This window comes from Capra hircus, chromosome 6 (assembly GCF_001704415.2).
Source record: "Capra hircus breed San Clemente chromosome 6, ASM170441v1, whole genome shotgun sequence".
Taxonomy (NCBI): Eukaryota; Metazoa; Chordata; class Mammalia; order Artiodactyla; family Bovidae; genus Capra; species Capra hircus.
The window spans coordinates 22,309,009-22,336,893 of NC_030813.1; the positions used below are offsets into that span (position 1 = coordinate 22,309,009).

The following is a 27,885-nucleotide window of genomic DNA, read 5'->3' on the forward strand; positions in this document are numbered from 1 at the left end:
TTGATTCAGAGGTGCTTTAAGATACTCTCATGAAAATGAGTTGTCAGTACTAATAAAGCATGAAAGAATTGGTAGTCAAGACTTGTGATTGGATGGTGTGTGTAATAAACCAGTTGTTTTAAACCAGTGTTAACATTTTTCTGCTTGATTTTTGAAACTGCTTTTTTATTATTCCCTTCCAAAAGTTCATTTTTAATAAATCAAAGTGAAGCATAATTGAGCTCAATAGTAGTCTTCCATAGAATAGGAGATTGCTTATCCTAAAAAAATTTTTGGCTGTTTAATTTGCTTTTATTTTCAGGAAACATTTTTTATTTATTTCATATATGTATTTCAGATTATGGCTATTCTTTGCTAATTTTTTTTCTAGCAACCTGTTAATATAAAGGATAGCAATTTTCTTCTTTCAAAAACAAATATTTTATTTTCAGAACTCTACCCCTGATTAACAAGAGCAAAAATTATATTTATACCATAATAGCATAGTTCTGCTTTAGTAACATTAGCCTTTTCGATTTACTGGTTTTCTACAGAAGTTAATTCTCATTGTTGGACAATTTCAGGAATGAGTCAAAAGTTATAAAAACTCACCCAAAATGCAGATCTTAATTGTGCTTCATAAGTAAGCACCTAAGTTTCAATGTCAGCTTGTACATGGTTAACAGTTACCCTTACTATTAAGTATATCAATGAAACAAACCATGTTACTTTGACTTTTGACTGCATCTTTGTGACAAAACATCACAGTTTGATTAGATAATTTTATTTTATTAGAGTTACTATTGGATTTTGGTGGATTATAGTAAGGAAGTGCTCTTGATGATTGAGCAAAAATGCATGATTCTTAAAACCTGTGTGCTACCTTATTCTTTCTGAAGACAAGATACTTTAGATCAGATATGCTGATAAAAAATAAAGCTTTGACAGAATTGGCAGACCATTGCTAGTTACGTGGTGTTTAAATTTTGTTGGTTATTTTGTACTAAGGGAAATTTCTGTAACAAATTGGTGCAGTGAGAAGAAGCTTAATTTCCTTACCTATTTCTGATATTTCTGTGCTTGCTTTTTAAAATTGGAAATAGAGCTGTTACAAGGAATTTTGAAATTATTTTGAGAACCACACTAACTTCCATTCCACCTAATCTAAGATAAATAGCTATTCACATACTGTGTATGTGAATAATGTAATTGTTGGCAGCCTGAGCAGAATCAGCTACAAAAACTATCTGAAGTAAAATATTTGGTCCATATGAAATGTTTTATTGTCATACAGGGGTGAATTTTTCAGTTTATGTTGACTATTACTACGTTTTCCTGGCAAAGGCTAATAATACATGAAAACTCACCTTTAGTACCTTAGTCTTTAAGGAGCTGTATAGTGTAAGAGGAAAATTAAATGTTAAATTTTTGTTGAATAATAATAACTATACAGAGCAAGGTATTTTAAAAGGGCAGCCAGCAGTTTGGACTCAAGGGAGGACTGTATTATTTAAATTTTAAAAAACATTTAAGCCTAAGATGGACCGTACAGTATAGGTAGGATCCTGTGGGTAAGGGAGAATATTCCAAGTGTAGGGGAAAGAAATATGAGAAAAAGGAAATGTGAAGCATTATTTACTGAGCAGTAAGAAATGTATTCTGGAGAGGAGGTGAAAGATGATACTAGATTGTTGGAAACCAGATCATTAAAGCATAGGAATTTGAGCTTCAGTCTTGGCAAGCTGTGTTTGATTTTAAGCCGGAGTTAACTTTTATCTTGAAAAGACCACTTCAGCATTAGGGTGAGGCATAAATTGGAGGGAAAAACCAGAGTGAAGGCAGGAATACCAGTAGTAAACCGTTTCCATAATATAGATAAAAGTTAGTAAGATTTTGAGCTAAAGCAGTGGATACAAAGGAGAGGAATCCAGTTCAGAAGACTTAAGGATTTTTGAGATTTGGTATCTACTATGAGTAAGATGGGAAAGAATCAATGATGAGATCCTAGTTTGTGGCTTGACTATTGTGGTTTCAGTTTTTGAGACATCCAAGTAGAACATATTCAATAAGCATTTGAATATATGTCTTAGAAGGAATAACTACACTAAAGATAGATCCTAGAATTACCAAAATAAGTGTAGGACAGGAGATAGAAGCAGAATATCATAGTTGCCTTAGGGGAAAGAGTACAGACAGACACTGAGGGAGGAGCAGTTTGGAGTTTGGACTAATTGTAGCAAAATTAGGGTAGAATGTTTCTAAAGAAGAGATCTGTTATGAATTCTTCATTTCTAAGATTGGCTCGGTTTGTTTATCAAAGTGTTCCTTTTTGTTTTTCTTGGTATATTTATTTGATTTATGGTAAATTCAAATGTAGAGCCTTAGTTTTTAGGTGTCATATTTTGGTTACCTTTAGATCATGTATGGTTTTTACCAGTTTCTCCTCTTTGCTGGAGTTGTGGTGTTAATTTGTAACATTGAAATATTTTCATTCTGTAAGTTTTTTTTTTCTTGAACAAGTGAGATGAAATTTGATTTTGACTAAATCTATTGTTAGACTGCCTTTAAGAAGCAGTCAGATGTAGTGCTTGATTGTATGAAACTTGGAATGAAAGCTTAAGCAGAATTTTTGAAATTAAAGCTTAATGAAAACATGTTTTCATTAAAACAGTTTACCCTTAAATTGTTAACTGTACTCGGTAAAAACGTATCTTCCATGAGCCTATTTTATAAAAGTGTAAACTATTTGAAGCATCTATTTCCAATTAATAGTCATTATTTAACAATGATATGTTAATTTAATAAATTTGGGTCACATTCTTGTGTCTTTGATTTGTCTGTACTTAGCAGATGCTATTTTGCAGTCTTAATTTTCTTGAATTAGAGTTTTGTAGGCATTATGAAGCAGAGGGACTTGGAAGTAGGAAAGACATTTAAATAGTAGCTCTCCCATTAAATAGTATGTATCTTTTAACTTGATCATCAGTATACTGACCATTCTCCTTTAAACCCCAGGTATATACCCTTTTTCATTTCTTCATAATAGCTATAAAATTTCACTATATGTCTACCAGACTGTAGATTTAGCAAGATGAGAAATTATTCTGTGTCCCTTTCACTACCTAGTAAGTAGAATGGAGTTAGTAATTAATGTTTAATAATTTTACAGAGGGGTGGGATTAAATGAGCTGTACTACAGTGTCAGCCCTGTGAAGGTTATTTGCCTCGCATAAGGAGTGGGCATAGTACAAAACAAGGTTCGTGATAGCACTGTATACATCCTCACTCAAATGGAGAGGAATGGGTATTGACAATAATTCAGTTACTGCAGATTTTCAAACATATTTCCAGGTTGACTGCATATCCAGAGGCAATTATGCAATTCCATTTTTTTAAAAAAACTCTTTGACCTTAAAATCCTTGACTACATCACCTTCTTTTCATTCTTTGGTATGTTTAAGTCCTATTTTATTTACTCATGAAATGGCAACAGTTGCATCTTTTTCTTGGTATTGGTTAAATTAAATGTGGAATACTAGTAAGTTTCTCCCAAATGTTACTTCATACTAATGTTATATGATATTTATTTACTGAGGAGTTTTTCATACTCAAATTACAGTGAGCAAAACATTTAAGGAGAAAAAGTACTGCTGTAGCTTGAAATTTTGTATCTTCTATTTCAGGCGTGCAAAGCAAACATCCCAGGTTTTCCAAATCTAGTGATTTTATGTATTGACTTACTATAAAGAATTTTGTGGTGTAATTTTGAAGAAAAAGCTGTCATGGTTTTATTAAATGAGAATTTTGAGGGGCCAATTGGGAACTAAACTTCTTAGAAACTTCTTTGTTTCTATTCTACTTCCCCTATTGAAGGGAGTTATGTTTACCTATAAGGGATAAATTTCTGGTTTGCCAGTGACCAGAATAGCCTGTTAAGGTACAAAGTTGTTTGTGTATATATGACTGTCATTAGAAGAAATGCTCAACAAACAGATGTAAGCTTTATTTTCAGATGATAATTAGATGCATTATTATGTAGACTTCATTGTTACCTGTACTTGATGAGAACTAGGATCTAGAACCTTGTGTTTCTGAATAGTTTTTCTAAAATTCTTTGACTTCATGTAAAATAGGATCTAAATTACGATTCCTTATTCTGTAGTAAATATTATGGTTTTTCACTAATAAGAACTTTATCATGGAATAATTTAGACTATTTTTGTGGAAGTAGGTAATTTTGCTTCATATTAGAGAAATGCTTAGCAAATAAATGTTAACATGAATTATTTAGCAGTCATTTTAAATAGCAGAGTTAAGCATATTTTTCTTTTCACAGAATGACAGCCCATATCAAGGCGGTGTATTCTTTTTGACAATTCATTTTCCTACAGACTACCCCTTCAAACCACCTAAGGCAAGTATTCCCCACCACCCCCAAGTCTGTGAGTAAAGATTTGTATTTTATTCAGAAGAATAGAACATTCCTAGACATTAGGGTTCTGCATAAGTTAAGGCTAAACTACTGTGAGTGTATAATGAATAAGAATAATTGGGGCTTGAATGTATATACTGAATTAAATCACTGATGTTGAATGCCGACTGTTAGCCTTAGTTAAAAGAAGAGCTAAACCTGGATTTGAACTTTGTAACTGGAGTTAAGAATTGCCTTATCCTTTATGTTGCAAGGCTCAACTATACCATGTGGAAGCATTTTTCTCACTTTATTGTGCGTATACAGATTTGGATCAGTAACTCTAGTGTCTTAAATACTAGCGTTCCAAACACTAACCTTCATTGTGCGTTTTCACACGTTGCTAAAAAATATACCATTATTTGTGTTGGGATTTAAGACTACAATATATTTTGGCCTTTAAATGAAAATACTTTTATGATATTCAAATGCGTGTTTTATGTACAGTTGGAAATGGAGATTCTAATACATGCTTTTGTACCTTGATGCCTTAAATGGTAAAGTCTGTATGCTTTGGTCTACCTCAGAAAGTTTCTAATTTGTTAGTGAATCCTAAATTCCCTTCAAATTGCTCCTTTGATACTCATGCTATGGTAGGGCCAAAGTTTACCTTCAGAACAACCCACCATATCACTGATAATAAAATTTTTGCCACATGGTTATATTTTCCATTTTAATTAAAAAGAAGCCCCTGAAGGGTCTTGGTCAGAATATAGATATTTTTATGTGTATAACTTTAGCTATTAGATTTTTAAAATTTTTAACTATTTTAAGTGTAGCTATAGTTTTTTGCCAAAGTTTACAATGCTTGTTTTTATTTGGGAAAAATAAAGTTGTTTTTTTATTTTAGGTTGCATTTACAACAAGAATTTATCATCCAAATATTAACAGTAATGGCAGCATTTGTCTCGATATTCTAAGATCACAGTGGTCTCCTGCTTTAACTATTTCTAAAGGTAAAATACTAGCGGCTTTGATTTTTCTAATAGTTAAAGGAGTTTCATTTTTGAGCTGACTTACCTAAGTATTTTTATAATGCCAGCTTTTTGATAAAGATGAGAAAAGGAACAAGAAGTTACATCCTTTTTGCTCTTAGCAGTATTGATTAAAGATTTTGTGGGAAGAAGTTAACATTCAGATGGAGGGGGGCAGTATTTGCAAATAACAATAGCAGCATTTAATAGCTTTCTTAGTATATTTTTCAATCCCAAGCCACTTGTACATCTCACTCATTTGTCGCCATTTAGCAAAAATGGTATACCTAAAGTTAAAAGAGCTTTTGAACTTGAGGTTTCTTATGGGAAAATTCTGATTTCATTTTCCTGTGTTTCTTATTTTTTAGATAAAAAATCTTTTTAAGAAACCTTTAGTTAAGTTTTCATGTATCATGGTAGGTTGTTTCCTATCTAATAATAGTCTAAAATGCATAGTCTTGGGAAAGGTCTCTAGATAAATTCTGCTCTTCTACTTTAAAAGCGATCTGTTGTGTGGCATTTTTAATAGGTTGTCTAGTTTCCACATTGATGTTCCAGATGGAATCTCTCTCCATCTCTTTGAAACAACTCTGGTGGCTTTTATGTCACTTTTACCCCACAAATAAAAATCACCTACCACACAGCTACTTAATGAGAAGGAAGTCTGCCTTTTAGTGATACTCAGTTTTTGATGCTGGCTTATTAGCATTCCTTAGTACACAAAATGAGTTTTTAATGTTGCTAATTATGACTGAATTTCAGATATTTGAGGATAGCAGCTAACTTGAAGCATTCCCATTTTTTGGCTGAATACTCAATGTAGCATTCCCCAGATTATTTCCTGAAATAGTTAATAGTGTTTTACAAGAAGTTTTATATTTAGAAGTGTGGTAAATGCAAAGTGAAACAGGTTTTGTTTGTTCATTCATTTGTTAAGTCAGGACATCAAGCCTTTTGTGTCCTTGTACAGTGCATTTGAATCTCTTTGAAGGGACTGTCTAGCATTCCCAGAAATTTTTTGATTAATCAGAAACACTTTTGTGTGGGCAGTGGGGACAATTTGGGTAAATGCTGCTGTTGTTCTTTTAGGTGCAGCATTATTTTAGGCCCATTTTTTACCCCCCTGGATACATTCAAGTTTCTTTTCAGGTCTTTTCTTTTCAGGTCTTTTCTTTTCTCTTAACACCAGGCACCTGGTATGAAGAAGACTTTTAATACTATTTTCCAGGTTTGTTTGGTTTTACCATCATTGGGAATGCACTGCAATACTGAACACTGTTTCTGTAAATGCAGATTTAGTTTTATTTCTGATCCTGCACTTGAGTTTAAAGTTCTATTTTCTATGATAATGTATTTTTTTTTCATGGTATTGCTATTATCTTCAAGGATTGTCATAACCACATTAAGCTTTTATGTTGTAAACTTTTTATAAAACTTTGCACAGTGGCACATAATTCGTATTCACAATGAATTAGATACATATTCCTAATGATGCTTTACATCTTTTAAGTTAATGTTTTGAATAGGTCAGCGTGAGAGCTGTAGCTGAAGAACTACTCAGTAGTAGATCTTGGTGGGTTTTTTTTTGTTTTTTTTTTTTTTTAGTTTAACCAGAATTCTTGGATATGGTCTCTACCTTATAAATTCTGGGAGATAAAACCTGTAGTCATTGGGGCAGTTGGGTGTTTTTGTGAAACTCCCCCGAGAGTAGGACAGAAAATGGATTATTTTATCAAGCTAAACAGCTAAGCATATATTGCATAGCTGTACTCTTATTCAAAGTCCCCACCCCCACCTCCCTCCAGCCATTACCAAGAAACTCCACTTGACTATTTCAGAAGGTTCATAGAGAGAGGTCCTTGGTGGTCCAGTGGTTAGGACTCCACACTTCACTGTAGAGGATACAGGTTCGGTCCCTGGTCAGGAGTTCCCACATTCAATGTGGCATAGCAAAAGAAAAAGTAATATAAATTAATACAGTATCATTTCACTATCTCAGAACTTCTGAATTTGGCAGATTTTTGTATCTAGTCAGTAAACTAGCTAACAAATATCTATTTTTAGGATCTCTTAACTACCAGGAGCTTGTCTTGTATGAATCAAAATCTCTGTAAAGCTTTGTCTTATGGAAATTAAGATAGAAACTAATCCTCTTTTGAGGATTGAGGTTTATATTATAATACTTGTTTTTAAATACTTTTATTCAACCAAATTCCCAGTTGTGGGTAACAGACATTTGTTTTCTTCCAGTTCTTTTATCCATTTGTTCACTGCTATGTGATCCAAACCCAGATGACCCCCTAGTGCCAGAGATTGCACGGATCTATAAAACAGACAGAGATAAGTAAGTATGTAGTAATTTGAGAAAACAACATAAAAAGTGGCTTTTCTTAATGAGTTAGTATTATATACTTTGCTGTAAGTTGTGGCATGATGCCAAGGAGACTTGATGCTTATTTCCGGTAAGATGGTAGTTGAAATGTGCAGAAGCTAGTTACTTAAATGTGATTGGCTTTTTGTTGTTGTTGTTTTTTAATTTACTAGGTTATGTTTTCTTTTTCTAACATGTTCAGCAGTTTGTCACTTTTAAGTTTGAGGAAGAAAGGTATTTTTTCTTGACCCCAATCACATTTAAAACGAGAAAAATATTGGTACTGTTGTAAAAATTTGGTCTAAATATTTTATATATTGAATTCTTTATGTACAACTTTACCATTATAATTTCCTTATGTTATAATTAACGCTCAGTATACTTGTTCAATTAGGTACAATAGGTTAGCAAGAGAGTGGACAGAGAAATACGCTATGTTGTAGGGTAAGAGGATCTGCACAATATGGTGCGCTTATTCATGGTACTGCCAGCACATGAGTGCTGCATGCGTTAAGGCACTGTATTAACTAACAAAGGTAACTGATGTGGCAGTTTCTGAAAACTGTACACTTAACTGCTTGATCTCTTGTTTAGCGTGAAAGTATACCCAGCAGTCATTATTGCTTGAGAGTATTTTTGCATGGCAAAACAGAGTTTATATAGCACCAGTAAGAAATGAAAATTTTAGTATCTTTTTCAAATTACTATAGAATTTAAATTTTAACTTTTAAAATTGGTATATTTTAAACTTCAATACTATATGGAATGTGGTGACTTAGTTAAAATTTTGCCAAGAGATAATAATGTAAGGGATAAACACTTTTTTAAGCCTCACTATCTGTACTAAATGTTCATTACTGACAAGCATGCATTAGTGTCAGCTATACTTTGTGGCTACCTGTATGCTAAATGAAACCTTTGTTTTAAAGTGCTGGCTTTCTGAGAGGTATCCTTGAGTGAGGTAACCACGAATTGGTAGAGAAAGAACTTAAAGTTAGAAAAACGGTTGAACTATGTTTAGTTCTTGGTTTGAAATGAAGTTAATATTTTTATAGAGGTCAAACTGTAAATATAAATCAGTTCTCCTATGTCCTTTTAGATATTCCTTTCTTAAGGTTATCACTATAATTTTTGTTCTGGTAAGTAGTCTATGACATGGTAGTAATACAGGGAGAAATTGATAGCATTTTATCAATATTAGTGATCTTCCTCAGTAGTAAATATCCTTGCTTGTGTATGAATTACCTGTTGATCATTTTAAACAAAGATGCCCCCACTTGTACTCCTTACTAGTTTCATCCATCAGGTCTCAAGTGGGGTTTGTTAATTGCCAATCACTACCCTTTAAAAGTAACAGGTGATTTTGATTAGCACATATAACTCACAGCCCACCTCCTCTTGAAAATTACTGCTCTTTTATCATCTTCCCCAGTGTCTTAATCTACCTGTGCTGAAGTCTCAAAGGCATTTTCTTTTAGGTAATATCCAGGGTGAAGTAAATTATCATGAAGTCCAGGATTCAGATAAAAATGTTTGCTCAGTCTGGCTTTCATGGGAGTTTCTATAGATCTACAGATAAGTGCACTATTCTGATAATAGGTCCATGGCAAATTGTAAAAAAAGGTTAACATTTGTTGGAATGTATAATTGTCAAATTTCTAATAGACCATTAGGTCAGTAGTAGGAGAGAAAAAAGGTCTTTGATTTTTGCTAGCCTATCCATATGTTTATTAAAGTATTACTTTGATTAGGACACTGTATTGAAGCATAAGGGTCTTGTTTCCTACAGTGCTTTGAGTACCAGTGCTTTTTCTTCCTTGTTGGCTTTATCCTAATTGTAGCCATTGAAGATGACTCCACGATAAGTCTAGAAGTAAAATACTCTTTCCTAACCTTTTAAGTATTAAGAATTATTTTAAATTTTTAAATAACATCTTTTTTATTTACAGGTACAACAGAATATCTCGGGAATGGACTCAGAAGTATGCCATGTGATGCTACCTTAAAGTCAGAATAACCTGCATTATAGCTGGAATAAACTTTAAATTACTGTTCCTTTTTTGATTTTCTTATCCGGCTGCTCCCCTATCAGACCTCATCTTTTTTAATTTTATTTTTTGTTTACCTCCCTCCATTCATTCACATGCTCATCTGAGAAGACTTAAGTTCTTCCAGCTTTGGACAATAACTGCTTTTAGAAACTGTAAAGTAGTTACAAGAGAACAGTTGCCCAAGATTCAGAATTTTTAAAAAAAATGGAGCATGTGTATTATGTGGCCAATGTCTTCACTCTAACTTGGTTATGAGACTAAAACCATTCCTCACTGCTCTAACATGCTGAAGAATCATCTGAGAGGGAGGGAGATGGATGCTGAGTTGTCACATCAAAGGAAGCAGCATTATTCTAGCAGCATCCATTCTTGTTTAAGCCTTCCACCGTTAGAGATTTGAGGTTACATGATATACTTTATGCTCATAACTGATATGGCTGGAGAATTGGTATTGAATTTATAGCATCAGCAGAACAGAAAATGTGATGTATTTTATGCATGTCAATAAAGGAATGACCTGTTCTTGTTCTACAGAGAATGGAAATTGGAAGTCAAACACCCTTTGTATTCCAAAATAGGGTCTCAAAACATTTTGTAATTTTCATTTAAATTGTTAGGAGGCTTGGAGCTATTAGTTAATCTATCTTCCAATACACTGTTTAATATAGCACTGAATAAATGATGCAAGTTGTCAATGGATGAGTGATCAACTAATAGCTCTGCTAGTAATTGATTTATTTTTCTTCAATAAAGTTGCATAAACCAATGAGTTAGCTGCCTGGATTAATCAGTATGGGAAACAATCTTTTGTAAACGCAAAGCTGTTTTTTGTATATACTGTTGGGATTTGCCTCATTGTTTGACATCAGAGATGATGTAAAGTTCAAGAGAGTGAATATTTTGCCATGTTCAGTTAAAAGTATGCAGTCTGTTACAGGTTGACACATTGGTTGACCTGATTTATGCAGAATTTGCTATTCAGATAGTGTAGCTTTAGTATGCTGCATATGATACTGGCAGCCTGGGAGTTCATAGATGGACTTGGGACCCAGCAGATTTGAAACATGTATATGGAGTTTAAGAAATTTATTTTCCAGGTGCAACCCCTATCTAACTAAATTTTTTCTTCACCTTGTACGCTTGACAGCTGAAAAGACCATAACATGGGAGTAATAATGGGTCAAAATTTACAAAATAAAATACTGTTTTGGTGTGGGAGTTGTCATGAGGCTATGTTGAAGTGACTGACTATGTGGGATATTGAGTTTTTTAATGGATTGAATATCCATTAAAATGGATTTGTTCAGCCATTTACATTAATGAGCATTTAAATGCAACAGATACCATTTCAGGTGACTTAACATGAATGAATAAAAGTCAATGCTATTGGATTATTTTTTGTTTGACAAGTGCAATCTGTGCCACTTATGTAACTTCTGTAGTAACAAGGGCATTATCATTCTTCACCCTATCTAATTCTGACCCTATAGTTTTATTATTTTTTCCTAGTTTCTTTGATTTGTCCATTGCTTTCTTATGGTCCTGTATTCAACTTCTAGCACATCTGTGACTTTTCTCCACTTACACATATTTGCACTGCTTACACTTATGTGCAATCTTACTCCTTGTCTGCACACAGATGTGGAAAGCTAGATATAAAATAAATGTTAAAGCTTGATTTTTATAAACATTTTAATATGTAGTTTGGACATGATTTATTGAATTAAGGTTCTTTAAACTGAAAGTGAAATGCATGCCTTCCGAAAATGTTTTGGCTTTGTTAATTCTGTAATAAGCATTTCATTGAGAAATATCAATCCAGTTATACCATTTTGCAATGAGTGAATATTTCATTCTATCTTTGCTTTAAAAATAACTCAAGGGTACATATTATACTGTTAAAACTGTGTTGGATTCAAAGTACAAATAAGTAAGATACCTCCTCAAGGTAAGAAACTTTTTGGCTCTATTTTTAGGATAATTAACAAGATTCCCTCAAAATAATAGCTTTTATAGTAGGCATATCATTTCTTGAAAACCAGCCACGAATAAAACATTTGTCAGAGCTGGATTCTACTTGGCTTTCAAATTGACCTTTTTAGCTACAGATAACCCTTAAGTTTTTATAGAGATGACTTCCTGAAGCTACTGTCATAATGATTAATAGATGTGTCCAGTTCTCTGTATCTTTGACTTGATGCTTTCTATATTTCCTATGTCACTTCTAAGGGAACAAGCCATAAAGGCTTCTCCAGGTTTAACAGAACAGTAAAAGTACCTGGAAAACCAACATTTTTGAATGTATGAACACTGGACTTGAGATCATCTGCAGTGAAACCTTCAAAAGAATCCAAGAATTTGTCCTTTCCCCCATATATACTAATAGTGCCATGTATAGCACTGAAGTGATTATTAACATTAAAAATTGATTTTGGTTCTTCCTGTTTCTTACATCTTTTAATGCATAATTCAGTTTTAAATTATGTTGTTTATCTTAACCTGTGAGGATTATAGTCCAGTTGACGTAATGATAAAATTACATTCTAAGTGACTCATTCCTGGGCAAGTTTGCAATGTGATAATCAGATTTAAAAGAAACTACTTGGCTTTCTTGTGTGGGTGTACTCACAATTTTTTAAAAGTATGAACCACAGTTAACTGGTGGTCTCAGGGGTAGTGAAACACTCACTTTTTTTTTTAATGGTTTAGTTGACATAATTCAGATATTGACCATCCTGTGTTAGTGATTTTGGAAGTGATCAGATTAGCCATGTTTTGTGTTGGCGTAACAAAACTGTTAAATGATTGTTGCTTATAGTTTTAAGTGAATTTGTCTCTATTTTATGAGGAACCCAGTGCAAGTCACTAAATATTGTCTAATAGTGACATCAGCATAACACTTGTAATAGCTAAGGTTAACTGAGCTTAAAGAATTGTTACCATTAAAGTCTGTGTTTAAAGACACTCTGGTCTTACTTGGTAATTCCAGCTAACGAAATTCACACTTAATGTTGTGTGTGAGTTCTGTTTTGAACTTACAGTTGTAACAAAAACTGTGGTCTATAAAGAATTTAGGATTCTCAAAGATGAGCAATATCACTATCATTTGAGAAGTTCTTTAAAATGGAAATGATAAATCCCACTCCAGGCCTACTGATTTGGAAACGAATGACAGTGGCCTGTTTAAAGAAGCCATTAAAGTGGTCTTGGAAGGTCTGTTCTTTGCTCTCCCTTAATAGACTTCAGCAGTAATACTTTGACCCTATGATTATTTTACTCTTCTTTCATGGTTGTAAGAACATACATGCCCAAGTGTTAAATTTCTAACATACTTCATATTTGAATTATGCCATAGGTTGATTTACATGTTTACTTAATGTATTATTAACATCCCATAATGAACTAATTTTAAGTAGCAGTCTTAACAGATAGGACTTTATTCTAAGAAATGATTCAACTAAAAGCCAAGAAGTGTTTAAAAAGAGTAACCAGGTGCTAGTTTTCTGCTAAGTGTTGGCTAGATAGATAGCTGAACATGGATTTGAGCCCTGGTCATACTCTGGCTGAAGCAACTTTTGGGAGAATGAGAGGGTTGAAAGGTAAGATGTCACATTAAGGGTATTTGGTGTCTTTGCTGACTTGAACAGATACTAAACATACCGTAAAGTAACAATTAAAACTTTTTATACTCCCCTGCTGTAAAGGAAAAATAAATGGTAAAGGTATTTGGACCAGAATTTTGAAAGGTGACAGCCTCTCCCACTCCTGAAGTATTCTATGTTAAAAGATGAAAAAGTTCACAAAAGACTAGGAAGCTTGCTGTTGGCTGTCCCCACCCCTACCTCCAGGTTCCCAGTAAATCACTGTTTCACATCCTTTTCTACAACCCTGCTAACAACTCATTCCTTTCTTGGCCTCATTTTGAAAAAAATTCTAATGATTCTGATACACAGTGTTCCTGATAGTTGCTTTATTACATGGAATATGTTATTTAACATTCCATTGTTAATTCTCTCTCCAGGTTGTGGACGTTCTGGATGAAATAATGTGTTTTTTAAGAGCCCTCTTTAATTTTTTTCTGTATTGTAGAAAATGGTTTTGTGAAATAACTACTTTTCATTCTTACATACTAGTGTCTGAGCCTCTGTGTAAACTTGGTTCCTTGTTTACCCTGTCAAATTTGAATATTATCAAGTAAGGCCAAACAATGAAATACTTTGATATCCCTAGTTGCTTAAGAACAGTTAAATATTACCATATGATTACCAGCCATTGTTCTTAACACTTGTGTAGCTTCCTATTCATCATCCACCTCACTTTCTAAAGAATGATGGACTTTTGTACACAGACACATTTCTACCTCTTGGCCTCTGCAAGTGTAAACATTTCAGTTGCATTTGCCCCAAACCTAGGCATCGTTTCTTAAACTTGCAAATTAAACATCTCTGTCAGTTCTACCTAAATTTTTTTTTCAGAATCTACCTGTTTACCACATTTCACTGCTGCCATGATGGTCTATATGGTCTAAATCTATATTGTTTCTTGAGTTATTGCAAAAGCCTAAGTGGTCTCCCTTTTCATTTTGTAGCAATTTATCATCCATGCAACACCAGGCATATTCCTTTTAAAGCACATTGGGTCACATCATCACTTTGCTCCAAACCTAATGTTTTCTCATCTCATTAAGAATAAAGGCCAAATCCTAAAAGCAGTTTACAGGCTGGAAGTGACTTTTCTCACCACTTCATCCCTAATAACTTCCCCACCAGCTTCCTCAGCTCAGTCACACAGGCCTCTGCTGAGGCTTGAACACAGTGGGCTTTTTCTTACCTCAAGATGTTTGCCATCATTCTTCACTTTTACCTGGGATTATCAAAGATAAAATATGGCTCTTTCTTCCTTAATCATTAGGTTTCAAATGTCAACCTATCAGTGATTTTTCTCAACTATTCTACATAAAATACCAACAGCACTGCCACAGTAGAGTGCACCATGGCAGTGTTAAGTAATAACCACCCTAACATGGAAGCTTCCCCAATGGCTTAGCAGGTGAAGAATCCACCTGCAATGCAGATGTGGGTTTGATCCCTGGGTTGGGAGGATACCCTGGAGAAGGAAACTAACCCAACTAATATTGCCTGAAAATGTTCATGAACAGAGGAGCCTGGCAGGCTATAATTGATGGATGCTTCTTGACTCTCAAGTATCTCAGTGAGTGGTTGGACATTTCCATTTCTGTCAGTATAGATGATTACACTGACCAACTCTTTACGTGAAAAAGCAACTAAACATGCTGAGGGGGAAGCACTTTAAAAAAAAAAAATGTTCTTAATCTCAAGCCCAAACCAAATTGAAACCAGGAACCCCAAAGAAGCAGGCTATAATCAGAAACTAGCTAGCATCTTGAGAACACTTGAAGAATCAAATGAAGTATATTTTCATTTTCATGACCCTGGCAAAGCCCAGAATACATCCAAAGAGTGGTGTCAATTAGGATAAACCCAAATACAGACAGATGAGTCTGCATGTCTTGAATCTTCATTCTCTGTGGCAGAAGAATATTCTCTTAGAATATGTAATAATAGTTTGATTTTGTGAAAATTTGCAGCTCTAAATCTTACTACGTGGATAGTCTGAAAACCTAAGCAGAACATTTTTTAAAGTTGTTCCAAATCAGCAACCTGGTGCTGGTGGAAGTAAACAAATACTCTGTAGGGACTCAATAATAGCTCACAGTTAAAAACCAGAAAAGAAAGCACAACAGAACTTAGTACTGCACCATGAGTAGGAACTGATGTGCAAAAGTTTCAGACATTAAAAACATCAGATCATACAAATTGAAAGTAAAATTTTCTTCCTTTCCAGATGACAGAAAAATCTTAATATAAATTATTAGAGCTAATAATTCAGCAAAATTATAGGATACAAAATCAACACAAATTAGTTGTATTTTTTTTCTGACTGAGCTGCGCAGCTTGCATGATCTCAGTTCCCCAACTAGGGGTGGAACCTAGGCCTTGGCAGCGAAAGCCTGAAATCCTAACCATTAAGCCACCAGGAAACCCAGTTGTATTTCTACTATAAGTAGCAATGAAGAATTACAAGATGAAATTAATAAAATAATTCCATTTATAACAGAGAATAAAATACTTAGGAATAAATTTAACCAAGGAAGCAGCAAAACTTGTATACTGCAAACTACAAAATATTTCTAAAAAAATTAAAGTCCTAAATAAATGGAAAGACATCCAGTGTTCAGGTATACAGGTCAAGAAGCAACAATTAGAACCAGACACGGAACAACCTACTGATTCAAACTTGGGAAAGGAGTACGTAGGACAAGGCTGTATATTGTCACCCTGCTTATTTAACTTATATGCAGAGCACATCATGCGAAATGCTGAGCTGGATAAAGCACAAGCTGGAATCAAGATCAACAAGAGAAATACTAACAACCTTGATAGGTATGATAGGTATGAAGATGATAACACTCTAATGACAGAAAGTGAAGATGAACTAAAGAGCCTCTTGAGGGTGTAAGAAGAAAGTGAAAAGCTGTTTAAAACTCAACATTTAATAAACGAAGATCATGGTATCTGGTCCCATCACTTCATGGCAAATGGAAGGGGGGAAAGTGGAAGCAGTGACATTTTATTTTCTTGGGCTCCAAAACCACTGCAGATAGTTGACTGCAGCCATGAAATTAAGACACTTGCTCCTCGGAAGAAAAGCTATGACCAACCTAGACAGCATATTAAAAAGCAGAGACGTTACTTTGCCGACAAAGGTCAGTCTAGTCAAAGCTATGGTTTTTCCAGTCCTCATGTATGGATGTGAGAGTTGGAGCATAAAGAAGGCTGAGTACAGAATTGATGCTTTTGAATTGTGGTGCTGGAGAGGACTCTTGAGAGTCTCTTGGGCATCAAGATCAAACCAGTCAATCCTATAGGAAATCAACCCTGAATATTCACTGGAAGGACTGATGCTGAAGCTCCAAAACTTTGGTCACCTGATGCGAAGAGCAGACACATTGGAAAAGACACTGATGCTGGGAAAGATTAAAGTCAAAAGGAGAAGGCAGAGGATGAAATGGTTTGACAGCATCACCAACTCAATGCACATGAATTTGAGCAAACCCTGGGAGACAGTGAAAGACAGGGAAGCCTGGCATGCTGCAGTCCAGGGGGTTACAAAGAGTCAGACATGATTCAGCAACTAAACAACAACAACATCTTTGTTCATGGATTATAAGATTTGTTATTGTTAAGATGGCAATGATCCCCAAAGCAATCTACAGATTCAATGCAATCCCTATCAAAACCCCAGTGATTGTTTTTACAGAAATGGGAGATACAAAAAAATTCATACAGAATTACAAAGGAGTACAAAAAATGTGAAAAAAAAGAGGACTCATACTTCCTAATTTCAAAATTTATTACAAAGCTACAGAAATCAAAGCAGTATGATACTAGCATGAAGATAAACTTATAGGACTGGAATATAATTGAGAATTCAGAAATAAACTCATATACATCTTGTGGTCAACAGGATGCCAAGACCACTCATGGTGAATAGTCTCATGAGGAATGAAGAGTCTCTTCAACAAATGGTGCTGAGACAACTGAATATTAACATGTAAAAAAACAAATTTGGGCTCCTACCTTACATTATATACAAAAATTAACAAAATGGATCAAAGTCCTTAGTGAAAGACCTAAAATTACATAAAACTCTTGGAACAAAAGAGGAATACACTTTTTTTAGTTTGGATTGAGAAATAAATTCTTAGAAATGATACCAAAAGCACAAGCAATGAAAAAGAACAGATAAATTGGACTTGCCCAAAATTTTAAACTTCTGTGTATCAAAGTATACTATCAAAATAAAAAGACAACTTAAAGGATAGGAGAAAGTATTTGCAAATGACATATCTGGTAAGTGTCTAATATCCAGAATACATAAAGAACCCTTAAAACTCAACCAAAAGGTAAGTAATCCAGTATAAAAATGGGCAAAAGATTTGAATAGAAGAGTTCTCCAAACAAAAGTGGCCAGCAAATGTGTAAAAGATGCTCAACATCATTGGTTATTAGAGAAATGCAAATCAAAACCATAATCAGGTACCACTTCACACTGGGATAGCTATAACTTTTTAAATATGGAAAATTAGTGTTCTTGAGGATTTGGAGACTCTGGAGCCATTTGTACATTGCTGGTGGGAATGTAAGATGATAGAGCTTCTATGGAAAGCAGTTTGCTAATTTCTAAAAAAATTAAACACAGAATAACCATATGACCTAGCAATTCCACTCCAAATATATACCCAAAAGAATTAAAAACAGATATTCAAATAAATATTTATACATGAATGTTCACAGCATTATTCACAATAGTCAAAGATGGAAACAACGGATGAATGAATAGACAAACTGTGATATAACCATCCAGTGACATTATTCAGCCATAAAAAGGAGTGTTGTGCTGATACATGTTACAACATAGGTGAATCATAAAAACATGTCACTAAATGAAAGAAGCCAGACATAAAAGGAAATATACTGTATGATTATATTTCTATGAATATCTAGAATAGTTAAATTTATTAATAAATCTGACAAAAGTCAGATTTATGTGTGCCACGGATGGGGGTGGGGGTCATGGAAAAGAATGAGGACTGACTGCTTAATGGGTATGAGGTCTCCCTTGTGAATGATAAAAGTACAGTACCTTGGAACTTAGAGGTGATGATTGTACACCATTGTGAACACACTAAATGCCACTGAATTATACATTTTTAAATAGTTAATCTCATGTTATATGAATTTCCTGTCAAAATAATCAGCCACAAAAAGCAGAAGCCAACACTCATGTAATACTTTTTAGGTGCCAAGAACTGTTCTGAATTCTTAACTTCTAATTCTCATTACAAGCATATACTTATTACTTACACATGTTTATTATCAACAAATTTATATACTTATTAACAAACATATTCTTACATGATTATCTCTGCTTTACAGATGAGGAAACTGAAGAACAAAGAGGATAAATGACTTACCCAAGGTTAATGGCAGAAGTTAGGATTTAAGTCCAGGTAATGAAATTCCAGTCTTTCCTCTTAACCATTGTGCCAGAAATAAAAGTTTCAAACATGAATAAAGAGCAAGAGACTATAAAAAATGACAAATCATATTTGAAAAATAACCAAAAGCAGTACTTCCAGAAATTTTTAAAAATAAAGTAACTGAAATTTCATCTGTGACCTTGCAGCCTTGGCCAGGTGATAAACTTTTTGCAGTCCCCTTGACATGGAAATCAAAGATCCTACATGGTTTGCTTTTTGTGGCCTGGAGGGTTACACACCAGAACAGCCTGGAGGGCTGTGTATAGCCCACCTACAGTCCAGGGGTCCATACAGAGCTGCCATTTCCTCTGCAAATAAAGTGTGTGTGTGTGCTGGGGTAGATTGACTGAAGAGTAAAAATGGAAGATTTGTCAACAATGGAAACAGAAGATAGTGTAATATTAACTTCAATATGCTGAGAAGAAATATTTATCACCCTAGAATTCTATACCAAGGAAAATATCCTTCAAGAATAAGGGTGAGTAACATGGATAAGTCTGAAAAACAGTGTTGATCAAAAGAAATTAAAAAAAAAGAAAAACAGTGTGTGATTCTATCTGCATGACATCCAAGAAGACACAAAATTAAACGATGGCTCTAGAAATGGAGCAGCCATCACCTGGAATGGGAAGAATTTGGAGAGAAGCACAAGAGAACTTTCTAGAATGAAATGTTCTGTATCTTAATCAGGGTGTGATTACACAAGTATGTATGTTTGCCAAAACTCACTGAACTGTGCACTGTGATGGTTAATTTTATGCGGCATAGGATGCCCAGGTAACTGGTTAAACATTATATCTGGGTAATTTGATGAGGGTCTTTGCAAAAGCAATCAGCATTTGAATCTGTAGACTCAGTAAATCAGACTGTCCTCCCTGAACTGAACTGACATCATCCAATTCATTGAGGGCCTAAGCAAAACAAAGAAAAAGAAATAATCTGCTCTCTGACTAACTACACAAGTTAGAACATGGGTGTTCTTCCAGAGCTGTTTGATATACAAACATCCTTTATGAAAAGATTGGGAGAAAAAAAATCAAGTGCCACTATTCACAATATATTCAGAAATATCAGAGAATTATCATCCAATATTCCAAAACAAATTTGGTATGTGAATCTTTTCACTGCAAAATTTATGAAATTGAATATAGATCAAAGCTGAGATGGGTGAGGAACTTCCCTGGGGGTCCAGTGACTAAGATTCCAGACTCCCAATGCAGGGGGCTCAGATTCAGTCCCTAGTTGGGGAACCAGATCTTGTGCGGTGCATGCTACTAAGACCTGGCACAGTCAAATAAATAAAGTAAATATTTTTTACAAAGTGAGATACGCTGTAAGTATAAAATTTACGATAGATTCTGAAGTCTGAGTGTGAAAAAAGAATGTAAAATACTCAATAATCACAGCATATTGAATACGTTAAAATAATATTTTACTGTATTAGTTTATATAAGATTATGAAAATGTCACCTGTTTCCTTTTTACTTTTAAAAAACATTTACATTTATTTTTGACTGCGCTGGGTCTTTGCGGCTGTGCATAGGCTTTAGCTGTGGCGAGCAGGGGCTACTCTCTGGTGCGGTGCGCGGGCTTCTCTTTGCAGTGGCTTCTTTTGTTGCCGAGCACAGGCTTTAGGTACATGCGCTTTGGTAGCTGTGGCTCTTGCGCTCCAGACTCCAGGCTCAGTAGTTGTGGCACACGAGCTTAGTTGCCTCGTGCCATGTAGGATCTTCTCGGACCAGGGATCAAACCAGTGTCCCCTGCGTTGCAAGGCAGATTCTTAACCACTGGACCACCAGGGAAGCTCTCTTTTTACTTTTTAAAATGTGACTACTAGATATTTTTTAATTGGGCTTCCCTGGTGGCTCAGAGGTTAAAGCGTCTGCCTGCAACGCGGGAGATGAGACCTGGGTTCGGTCCCTGCGTCGGGAAGATTCCCTGGAGAAGGAAATGGCAACCCACTCCAGTATTCTTGCCTGGAGAATCCCATGGGCGGAGGAGCCTGGTGGGCTACAGTCCACGGGGTCGCAAAGAGTTGGATTCCAGATATTTTTTTAATTACTTTGGGTTATTACACAATATTTATATCGGACTGCTCTGGATGTCTCATTTTTATTGGACAGCCCTAAAATGATTGAACAGCCTAATGAATATAAATTGAGAGAGAATACTGTCTTTACCTGAGTATCCTAGCAGTCGGTGACTGAGGCATACCTTAATTACTCATCTTTTAAAATGTATTTATTTATTTTTGTGAGGTACAGTCCTGGAATAGTGAGAGTGTAGGCAAAAGGAATTAAGACAGAGGAAGAAGGAAAAACCCCTTTGGGTAATTGCTGGGGAAGCCTGATCCCATGTTCTGTGGCTTGGTGCCTCTCTGGAGATTACAAACGATGACAGAAGCCAGCATCTCCAAGGGACTGATTGGTTTAGGCCTTGGATCCTAGGGCGACTAAGGATCTTGTCATGGTGGGTTGTCTTGTCTCTGTTGGGTTATGGTACCTGTAATTTCCCATAGATATTTAACAGTGGACATGGAAATAGTAAGAGATATTCCAGTGCCTCTCCTAGGTTCTGTTCTCACTGGGTGGTAGCAACTCTAGCTTCATTTGATAATCAGTTCATTACCCCAGTCAGTACATTAGCTCATTCTTTACCTGCTTGTTCACTAGAACAAGAAACCCCAAGTGACTCCACAGTATTAGTCACAACTTCCAAATGGGTGGAAGCCTGCATCCTTCTCCAACCCTGCATCCAAGACTTCTGACCTAACAGAATCAACAGTTTCAGGAACAGGAGAAATAAATTCCATTAGTGAGTCACTGACAGTGATGATGAGAGAGCCTACCTCTGCTTTTACATCCTGGTTTTTATACCTGTGGATTCTAGTTCTGGGGAGACATAGCACCATACATTGACCATTTTGTCGTTGTTCAGTCACTAAGTTGTGTCCGACTCTTTTGCGACCCCATGGACTGTAGCCCACCAGGCTCCTTTGTCCATGGGATTCTCCAGGCAAGAATGCTGGAGCGGGTCGCCATCTCCTTCTCCAGAGGATCTTTCCAATGCAGGGGTCGAATCGTGTCTCCTGCATTGGTGGGCGGGTTCTTTACCACTGAGCCAGCAGGGAAGCATACTGACCATAGTTCAGTGCATATCCCACATCCTAAAGTAAAGTGCTACAACCTCATGAGGTGCTGTCTGTCCTCAGGCTGAAACTGCCACAGGCCATTCCACTGTTTTTTGTTAGTTTCTGAGAGGAAGTTGTCTGCTCCTGTGATAGGGTACTTGGTAAAATAAGTGATTCTCAAGGTCGTGAGTTCACCTGCCCGTCTTCACATCTCCTTTTACTCAGGTATGCCTGTTTTCTAAGGCAATGCTGCAGGGATATCATTTTAAGAGGTAAATAATTCTGTAAAGTCTCAGATGGTATTAGTGGAAATACTGCAGTCAGTTAAGGCAGAACATATACAGAATCCATGTTAATTCCAGTACATCAATTTGATGCCCCAATCAAGGAGGTCCAATGTAATTAATGTGCCAACAGGTGGCTGCTTGGTTCTACTAAGGAACAGTACCCTTATCTAGGGCTCAGAATTAGTCTCTGCTACCCGGTGGTTGGGCAATCAGAAGAGACAGTAAGATATCCCTGGTGAGAAAAAGCCCAGATTGTTGGGTTCATGCATAGCCTTCATCTCTGTTACAAGGGCCAGTCTCTTCATGAGCCCAATATCAAGTACAGAAACAGTGAACAGAGAGGCCAGCTAAACTTCATAGGACTGTCTTTCTGTGTACCTAGTTGTCAAGAGCCCGCTCTGCACACATTCTCTTGTGAATGTCAGGGTCCATGTATATATTATCTACCCAGACCTCCACATCCTCTGTATTCTAGTTTTATTTTCTTAAGGCCATGATGAACCAAACAAGACTTTTGGCTATGCCCAAATGTCAGTATATAACTATGCCTCAAACCACCTCTCCTTTCACACGAAGTGAAAAATAAACATGGAGTTCACAAGTCTGTGCACTGGGCAGATTTCCCTTCACCAGTGTCATTCAGGGCCACTCCTAAGTAGGACTGTAAGTGGCAGCAGTCCTTTTCTGGCCAGCTCTAACACATATTGCATCAGCCCAGGTAAGTATCAGGCCTATCAGTCAGGCATAAGGAACCACCCATGAGGTCATTAGTGTCATCATCAGTGCAAGCCATGTAATTTCTGTTTTGAGTCTGGATGTATCACTTCTACACACAGTGGAACACTGCAGCCCTACCCAGCTTTATGGCTTGGTTGATTTATTGACTATGCCAAAGCCTTTGACTGTGTGAATCACAATAAACTGGAAAATTCTGAAAGAGACGGGAATACCAGACCACCTGACCTGCCTCTTAAGAAACCTGTATGCAGGTCAGGAAGCAACGGTTCGAATGGACATGGAACAACAGACTGGTTCCAAATAGGAAAAGGAGTATATCAAGGCTGTATATTGTCAGCCTGCTTATTTAACTTCTATGCAGAGTACATCATGAGAAATGCTGGGCTGCAGGAAGCAGAAGCTGGAATCAAGATTGCCAGGAGAAATATCAATAACCTCAGATATGCAGATGACACCACCCTTATGGCAGAAAGTGAGGAACTTAAGAGCTTCTTGATGTAAGTGAAAGAGGAGAGTGAAAAAGTTGGCTTAAAGCTCAACATTCAGAAAATGAAGATCATGGCATCCGGTCCCATCCCTTCATGGCAAATAGATGGGGAAACAGTGGAAACAGTGTCAGACTGTATTTTTCTGGGCTCCAAAATCACTGCAGATGGTGACTGCAGCCATGAAATTAAAAGACGCTTACTCCTTGGAAGGAAAGTTATGACCAACCTAGACAGAAAATTATGACCAACCTAGACAGAAAATTATGACCAACCTAGACCGGCGCACTAAGCGCGGATGAGAGGAGCTACCCCACATCTGAGGTCAGGGGCAGGGCCTAGAGTGCCAGGCTGCGACGGCGCAGAAACAGCCGAGAGGAGCTACCCCGCGTCCGAGGCCAAGGGCGGCCAGGAGGAGCCACCCCATGTCCGAGGTCAGGGGCGGCGGCCGGGAGGAGCAACCGCACGTCCAAGGAGCTGTGGCTGTGCGGGTGCAGGAGGGCCTAGAGGAGCTATCCCACATTGAAAGTCAGGAAGGGGAGTGGTGAGGAGATACCTTTCATCCAAGGTAAGGAGCAGCCACTGCGCTTTGCTGGAGCAGCTGTGAAGAGATACCCCAAGCCCAAGGTAAGAGAAACCCAAGTAAGATGGTAGGTGTTGCAAGAGGGCATCAGAGGGCAGACACACTGAAACCATACTCACAGAAAACTAGTCAATCTAATCACAGTAGGGCCACAGTTCAGTTCAATTGCTCAGTTGTGTCCGACTCTTTGAAACCCCATGAATCACAGAACGCCAGGCCTCCCTGTCCATCACCAACCCCGGAGTTCACTCAGACTCACATCCATTGAGTCAGTGATGCCATCCAGCCATCTCATCCTCTGTCATCCCCTTCTACTCCTGCCCCCAATCCCTCCCAGCATCAGAGTCTTTTCCAATGAGTCAACTCTTCACATGAGGTGGCCAAAGTACTGGAGATTCAGCTTTAGCATCATTCCTTCCAAAGAAATCCCAGGGCTGACTCCTTCAGAATGGACTGGTTGGATCTCCTTGCAGTCCAAGGGACTCTCAAGAGTCTTCTCCAAAACCACAGTTCAAAAGCATCAATTCTTCAGCACTCAGACTTCTTCAAAGTCCAACTCTCACATCCATACATGACCACAGGAAAAACCATACCTTGACTAGACGGACCTTAGTCGGCAAAGTAATGTCTCTGCTTTTTAATATGCTGTCTAGGTTGATCATAACTTCTCTTCCAAGGAGTAAGCGTCTTTTAATTTCATGGCTGCAGTCACCATCTGCAGTGATTTTGGAGCCCCCCAAAAATTAAGTTTGACACTGTTTCCTGTGTTTCCCCAAATATTTCCCATGAAGTGATGGGACCAGATGCCATGATCTTCGTTTTCTGAATGTTGAGTTTTAAGTCAACTTTTTCACTCTCCTCTTTCACTTTCATCAAGAGGCTTTTTAGTTCCTCATCACTTTCTGCCATAAGGGTGGTGTCATCTGCATATATGAGGTTATTGATATTTCTCCTGGCAATCTTGATTCCAGCTTGTGCTTCTTCCAGCCCAGTGTTTCTCATGATGTACTCTGCATAGAAGTTAAATAAGCAGGCTGACAATATACAGCCTTGACATATTCCTTTTCCTATTTGGAACCAGTCTGTTGTTCCATGTCCAGTTCTAACTGTTGCTTCCTGACCTGCATACAGATTTCTCAAGAGGCAGGTCAGGTGGTCTGGTATGTGCATCTCTTTCAGAATTTTCCAGAGTTTATTGTGATCCACACAGTCAAAGGCTTTGGCATAGTCAATAAAGCAGAAATAGATGTTTTTCTGGAACTCTCTTGCTTTTTCCATGATCCAATGGATGCTGGCAATTTGATCTCTGGTTCCTCTGCCTTTTCTAAAACCAGCATTTTCTAACTCAATGAAACTAAGCCATGCCCGCGGGGCAACCCAAGACAGGCGCGTCATGGTGGAGAGGGCTGACAGAATGTGGTCCACTGGAGAAGGGAATGGCAAACCACTTCAGTATTCTTGCCTTGTGAACCCCATGAACAGTACGAAAAGGCAAATTGGTAGGATACTGAAAGAGGAACACCCCAGGTCAGTAAGTGCCCAACACGCTACTGGAGATCAGTGGAGAAATAACTCCAGAAAGAAGAAGGGATGGAGCCAAAGCAAAAACAATACCCAGCTGTAGATGTGACTGGTGATAGAAGCAAGGTCTGATGCTGTAAAGAGCAATATTGCATAGGAACCTGGAATGTCAGGTCCATGAATCAAGGCAAATTGGAAGTGGTCAAACAAGAGATGGCAAGAGTGAATGTCAACAGTCTAGGAATCAGCAAACTAAAATGGACTTGAATGGGTGAATTTAACTCAGATGACCATTATATCTACTACTGTGGGCAGGAATCCCTCAGTAGAAATGGAGTAGCCACCATGGTCAACAAAAGAGTCCAAAATGCAGTACTTGGATGCAATCTCAAAAACAACAGAATGATCTCTGTTCCTTTCCAAGGCAAACCATTCAATATCACAGTAATCCAAGTCAATGCCCCAACCAGTAACCCTGAAGAAGCTGAAGCTGAACGGTTCTATGAAGACCTACAAGATCTTTTAGAAGTGACACCCCCAAAAGATGTCCTTTTCATTATAGGGAACTGGAATGCAAAAGTAGGAACTCAAGAAACACCTGGAGTAACAGGCAAATTTGGCCTTGGAATGTGGATGAAGCAGGGCAAAGACTAACAGAGTTTTGCCAAGTAAATGCACCAGTTATAGTAAACACCCTCTTCGAACAACACAAGAGAAGACTCTACACATGGACATCACCAGATGGTCAACACCGAAATCAGATTGATTATATTCTTTGCAGCCAAAGTTGGAGAAGCTCTATACAGTCAACAAAAACAAGACCAGGAGATGACTGTGGCTCAGATCATGAACTCCTTATTACCAAATTCAGACTTAAATTGAAGAAAGTAGGGAAAACCGCTAGACCATTCAGGTATGACTTAAATCAAATCCCTTACAATTATATAGTGGAAGTGAGAAATAGATTTAAGGGCCTAGATCCGATAAGAGTGCCTGATGAACTACGGAATGAGGTTTGTGACATGGTACAGGAGACAGGGATCAAGACCATCCCCATGGAAAAGAAATGCAAAAAAGCAAACTGGCTGTCTGGGGAGGGCTTACAAATAGCTCTGAAAAGAAGAGTGGTGAAAAGCTAAGGAGAAAAGGAAAGATATAAGCATCTGAATGCAGAGTTCCAAAGAATAGCAAGAAGAGATAAGAAAGCCTTCTTCAGTGATCAATGCAAAGAAATAGAGGAAAAGAACAGAATGGGAAAGACAAGAGATCTCTTCAAGAAAATCAGAGATACCAAGGGAACATTTCATGCAAAGATGGGCACAATAAAGGACAGAAATGGTAGGGACCTAACAGAAGCAGAAGATATTAAGAAGAGGTGGCAAGAATACACACAAGAACTGTACAAAAAAGATCTTCATGACCCAGATAATCACGATGGTGTGATCATTCACCTAGACCCAGATATCCTGGAATGGGAAGTCAAGTGGGCCTTAGGAAGCATCACTACAAACAAAGCTAGTGGAGGTGATGGAATTCCAGTTGAGCTATTTCAAATCCTGAAAGATGATGCTGTGAAAGTGCTGCACTCAATATGCCAGCAAATTTGGAAAACTCAGCAGTGGCCACAGGACTGGAAAAGTCCGTTTTCATTCCAATCCCAAAGAAAGGCAATGCCAAAGAATGCTCAAACGACTGCACAGTTGCACTCATCTCACATGCTAGTAAAGTAATGCTCAAAATTCTCCAAGCCAGGCTTCAGCAATATGTGAACCATGAACTTCCTGATGTTCAAGCTGGTTTTAGAAAAGGCAGAGGAACCAGAGATCAAGTTGCCAGCATCCATTGGATCATTGCAAAAGCAAGAGAGTTCCAGAAAAACATCTATTTCTGCTTTATTGACTTTGCCAAAGCCTTTGACTGTGTGGATCACAATAAACTCTGGAAAATTCTGAAAGAGATGCACATACCAGACCACCTGACCTGCCTCCTGAGAAATCTGTATGCAGGTCAGGAAGCAACAGTTAGAACTGGACATGGAACAACAGACTGGTTCCAAATAGGAAAAGGAGTACCTCAGCCTGCTTATTTAACTTCTATGCAGAGTACATCATGAGAAACGCTTGGCTGGAAGAAGCACAAGCTGGAATCAAGATTGCCAGGAGAAATATCAA

General features: G+C 37.0%; 1 protein-coding gene across 7 annotated transcripts in view; it reads left to right on the forward strand.

Annotated features, from left to right (window-relative positions):
- UBE2D3 (ubiquitin conjugating enzyme E2 D3) overlaps nucleotides 1–11,542 on the forward strand; it is a 28,470-nt gene extending 16,928 nt beyond the window's left edge. For 3 of the 7 annotated variants that reach the window (XM_018049257.1, XM_018049258.1, XM_018049256.1), the window contains exons 5-9: nucleotides 4,316–4,393; nucleotides 5,301–5,406; nucleotides 7,675–7,768; nucleotides 8,190–8,239; nucleotides 9,745–11,240. In XM_018049257.1, the coding sequence (XP_017904746.1) occupies nucleotides 4,316–4,393; nucleotides 5,301–5,406; nucleotides 7,675–7,768; nucleotides 8,190–8,238 (327 nt within the window). In that variant the 3' untranslated portion in view covers nucleotide 8,239; nucleotides 9,745–11,240. Of the gene's footprint in view, nucleotides 1–4,315; nucleotides 4,394–5,300; nucleotides 5,407–7,674; nucleotides 7,769–8,189; nucleotides 8,240–9,744 lie in introns of all 7 variants that reach the window. The other 4 variants (XM_018049260.1, XM_018049262.1, XM_018049259.1 and 1 more) reach the window with 2 other exon arrangements.